Here is a 5,000-nt window from a genome sequence, read left to right as displayed (position 1 = left end):
TATCTCTCGCTCTCTTTCTAAGACAAAAGAATTCAATATTAATATACTAATGTCAGGAGTAAGGTTCGGTCTCCATTACAAGAGAGAGAGAGAGAGAGAGAGAGAGAGAGAGAGAGAGAGGAAGAGAAAGGGATAAAGAACACACAGCGATAGAGAGAGAGAGAGGGGGGCGAGAGAGAGAGAGGGAAAGAGAGAAAGGGAAAGAGACAGAGATAGACAAAGAGAGAGAAAGAGAGGAAAGAGAAAGAGAGAAAGACAGAGAAAGAGAGAGAGAGAGAAAGAGAGAGAGAGAGAGAGAAGCCATTTTTTTTTGTATGACCTTAGCACCTAAAGGATTAACACAGCATTGCGACTTCTCCTTCATCCTCCTTCTCTTCATCCTCCTCCTCCTCCTCGCCTGTCTTCTTCCTTCCTTTATTTCCTCCTCCTCTTCTTCTCCCTTCTTCCACCTCCTCCTCCTCCTTTTCCCTCCTCTTGTTCTTCCTTTCTCCTCTTCCTCCTCCTCTCCCTACTCTTCCTCCTCCTCCGTCTCTGCCCTTCTCTTCCTCCTCCTCTTCCTCTCTCCTCCTCCTCCTTCCTTCCTTCTCTTCTACCACCTCCTCCTCCTTCCTCTTCCTTCTCCCTCCCCCCTCTTCCTCCTTCCTCTTCCCCCTCCTCCTCTTCCTCCCCCGGACAGACAACGCCTACCGCAGGGCGTGGGGACAGTGATGCACTCCTTCATGATCACGACGTCACCGCGCGGGTCCCCGGGCGAAAACGTCGTCCTGATCCAGGTAATGGAAGAGAGGAACCTGAAGATGGCTAAGGAGAAGGACTACCAAGCCGTGTTCACCACCAACACCTCAGAACTCACACAGGTAATGAACAGGAACAACAACAGGTGAACATAAGAATGGGGGGAGACTGCAAGAGACCCTAAGGCCTACACTAGGCAGTTCCATGTCCCGTACCACCGGTCATCCCAATTAGTAAAGTTATAAGAATAGAAGAACATAAGAATGGGGGAGACTGCAAGAGGCCCTAAGGCCTACACTAGGCAGTTCCATCTCCCATACCACCTGTCATCGCTATCCATAAATTTATCTAATCTTCTCTTAAAGCAAACAATTGATTCAGCGCTCACTACTATACTCGCTGCATCGAAAACTGGCCGTTGGGGCGGAGCACGGGAATTCCCCCTGTGTTGCCACATATAATTATTTTATAATTTTATTTTATTTTAAAATTTATTTTATAATCTTATAATGTTGCCACATATAATCATGTTATATTTTTTTGTCACACACCACCACTGGGGTAAAAATCAAAGCAATGTTTTTCTATAGAAAGGTTTCGTTTCCTCGAGTCGTGGACATGGCATATGAACGGGAGAGAGCGACGTTGCCACTCCATCCCTTCTCTGGCCACGCCCCCACACTGTATGCAGAAAGTATTGCATCCACACGCACGTTCTCGCCATGGATAAATACATTATATATATATATATATATATAATATATATATATTTTATATATATATATATAGAGAGAGAGAGAGAGAGAGAGAGAGAGAGAGAGAGCGGGCGGGTGGGTGGGCGAGACGTGCGGGCCGTGTTATCTGTGGAGATATGGCAACACCAGGAAATTCCCTAACCCCGCCTTAGCGGCCACTTCTCGTTGCGTCTACTATAGATGGTTACTAAGACTATTCCATTCGTTAATCACTCTAATAGTAAACCAATTCTTGCCTTTTTCCTTCTTAAACCTAAATTTGTCCAATTTAAATCCATTACTGCGAGTTCGTCAGTATAATACAGATTTTAGTAATCATACGGTATTTGTAAATAATTCACGTTTTACCTTTGAGGACTATGATCGTGGATGATGGGCTTGACCCGTGATCCATGGCTCTAATCCTTACGCAAGTACACAGACCAACATCTGGAAATAAAATGAATAAATTTAGAGAAATATAAAGAAATGAATAAATAATAAGATTAGATAATTACATCAATAGATAATAGATAACAAATAAATCAATCGATGAATAAACAAATGAACATTAAATGAATGAAAGAATATTTAGTAGATAAAATAGTTAATCTAAAAAAGTAAATAGATAAATGAATAAATAGAAAATAAAGAAAGAATAGATTACCAAATTTGACTGTCTCCATTCTCTTCCACGACAGCATGTGTGTTACGATCTTCTGCATTACACAGTATTGGCTGACTACCAGGTGAACCTCTGGACAGCCCCCGACGGTACGCAGCCGTTTGCCAAGGCTCTCGACACCCAGCGTGCCGTTTGCACCGTCAAATACATCTAGTGGCACGCCAGTCTTCTCCAAGCATTATCTAAATTCCTTGAGCTGTTTGTAATTCCCTGGTCGTTTAAATTTTGCGTGGACGTGATGTTATTTTTGTATCGAGGCATCTGGTTGGGTGGCGGGTTGCTGCGCGCAAGGTCTTTTGACCAATAGGAACATGGTTTTACTATTACGTCAGGAAAAGGGGAGGAGCGGTGGTCTTTATTCTGTTGGTATTGGTGGATTGGTTTTTCTTGAGCCCTTTCGTTGGCCAATCAAATGTCTTGATACAGAAGATATTGTCAGTGGAAAGGTTGTTATGAACATTTTTGCATTTTACACGTTGTTTACAAAAGTGGCCATAAAAATGTCCTTTGATTTGTTTTATATACATACCGTTTCAGTAAGAGGAAATATTCTAACGATTTTTATACGGACACTTTTTCCATTCGTTATACATATCCCTTTCTTGTTCATTACATTTGAATTCGATTCTCATTTTCCCCCCAAGAACTTTCATTTCTTATGGACAAGCGTCAAAATACTACAAACCAAAGTCAGGATGAGGTTCTCAAGTACACAGACTAACATTGTCCAAATACCCCGCTTACTCTAGAGTTAACTCAAGCATTATAGTGGAGACTTTATTCCCAGATACTACACTGTAGTTTAGGTTGTGTAATGAGAATGTAAACAGGATAGCCTACCCGATGATCTACGATAGAAAATAGAGTTTTGATCTTGGCGTAAGCGCTGTGGTCTAGGTTCTTTGTAAGACATCAGCTTTAAGGAACACAGACACACGCATGCACGAACACACAGAGACGTGGCTCTACGAGTATAACTCTTGTTCTCCATGTTACAGTTTGGTAAATACAAACTCACACATACACACATATACACCTTAGATAAATAAAAATATATAATAATAATAATGATAATAATAATAATGATAATAATAATAATTGATAATAATAATAATAATAATAATAATAATAATAATAATAATAATAATAATAATAATAATAATAATAATAATAATAATAATAATAATAATAATAATAATAGTAATAATAATAATAATAATAATGATAATAAAAGGAAATTGTCTTCCATAGATTTGTAATGTGATAATCTAACCACACTTACCTCCATGAACTGACCGTGTATGACATTGTCATGTCACAGAATACGAGAAGTCGTGAGTTGAGTACGAGTCGTCACCGGTTCGCATAATTTCATCGACGACTTTTTTCCTTCGCCTGAAACCTTATTCAGACAGTACACACACAAAACAAAAATTCACCCTAAAACAGGGTGGGCAACCTTTTTACTCTCGCCTGCCAACGAAGTGAAATTATAGTCCTATATACGAGTGCCCCCTCCCTTAACCTCGCAGGGCCCCGGTCCACCACCCAACCGTACCATGCGGTTACCAATGGTCATACAAAAGAAGGCAATGACTTATAAGTTATCTTTTTTAAAGTGAGCTCTGGGCTTTGCTTGCCTGAAAAAAAAGGCCGAGTTGCCAAGTTTTGCTCGCTGCCAAAAGGTTACCCACCCCTGGTCTAGGATGTCCCTCCAAGGTTCCCTACCGAACGTGGATGGACAGTCCCCAATACAGATTTCCTCAACGCTTTACATCTTATCCTTTTTCATATCATTAGTTAGAGTGACTTGCCTCAGTCACGGGGGGGGGGAGTAGGGAAGGGGGATTGTAATCCCCCTAAACGGGAGGGGTGGGAGATTCCTAATTACCATGAAACTCGTATCTGCCTTTTGGTAATCACGGAATGTCCCAATGGCCTGTGGCAACATGTTTCTATAGTTTCTGTAATACATTCCAATAAGAGAATATTAACAACTCGATTATTGTCTGCCGTGCTGCATTCGGTTCTGATTTGGTTTTTTTATTTAGCCCTGCTAGGCCATCACGCGAGCCTTCCCCCTGCCCCCCCTCCATAGTCTAGCAGCCACGCGCGCCTAATTATTTCCTCACCTCCTTCAGGAGATAAAATATTATATTGTCTCCACTTTGTTCATAACCTAGGAAAAATTTTGTTATCAATCATTAGAAAGAGCAGTCATTCTACAGCTAAAACAAAAATTTCATAACTCGATAGGGGTAAGAAACTAACTAATTATGTGGAGTTGAAGTCAAGGAAAGTAAATTATATCGGTTTTATAACACATCTTTACTTATAATCCGATTTTGTTTACAGCAAGTAATGGAATAACAACAGTAGAACAAGACATGTGTTCTCCTACATAAACAACTCCTGAACAAGATGGTGCATTCGTGAATTTCATTCTTAGAAAGTCATAAAATATTAAAATTTAAGGATTTTTATAAATGGTTTGCGGTAATGAAAAGGTATTCGTTTTTACTTATAATATATATCTATTTTTTTCTACATTTTTAATACACTCAAATAATCTCCCTACCGTCTTCACAGTATTTCTTTGATAAATTTTTACAATTACATAGAAAATAGTCTCGGGTAAGAATGATGGAGAACTAATAGTTTCTCATAATAAATATAAATTGGTGAAAATAAGTTGGAGGGAGGAGGAAGAGGACGAGGACGAAGAGGAGGAGGAAGTCCAGCAACTACCGATAACCTCCCTCTCTCCCTCCCTCCCTTTACACCACGAGCAAATGCATATTCCTTTTAAAAACTTCAAAGAAGTTGACAGTCTTATATAGTATTAA

At 39.9% G+C, this 5,000-nt stretch overlaps 1 protein-coding gene across 1 annotated transcript in view; it reads left to right on the top strand.

Annotated features, from left to right (window-relative positions):
* The window catches only part of LOC143035668 (beta-alanyl-bioamine nonribosomal peptide synthetase ebony-like), a 25,440-nt gene extending 23,132 nt beyond the window's left edge, over positions 1-2,308 (top strand). The window contains exons 7-8 of the mRNA XM_076202534.1: positions 677-857; positions 2,171-2,308. Coding sequence (XP_076058649.1) covers positions 677-857; positions 2,171-2,308 — 319 coding nt within the window. The remainder of the gene's footprint in view (positions 1-676; positions 858-2,170) is intronic.
* The last annotated feature ends 2,692 nt before the right edge of the window (positions 2,309-5,000 follow it).

The sequence above is a fragment of the Oratosquilla oratoria genome, chromosome 19, assembly GCF_046742065.1.
Source record: "Oratosquilla oratoria isolate Oo_2021 chromosome 19, ASM4674206v1, whole genome shotgun sequence".
NCBI classification, from domain to species: Eukaryota; Metazoa; Arthropoda; class Malacostraca; order Stomatopoda; family Squillidae; genus Oratosquilla; species Oratosquilla oratoria.
The sequence above is the reverse complement of the archived record's forward strand: the minus strand, read 5'-3'. Positions and strand labels throughout refer to the sequence as shown.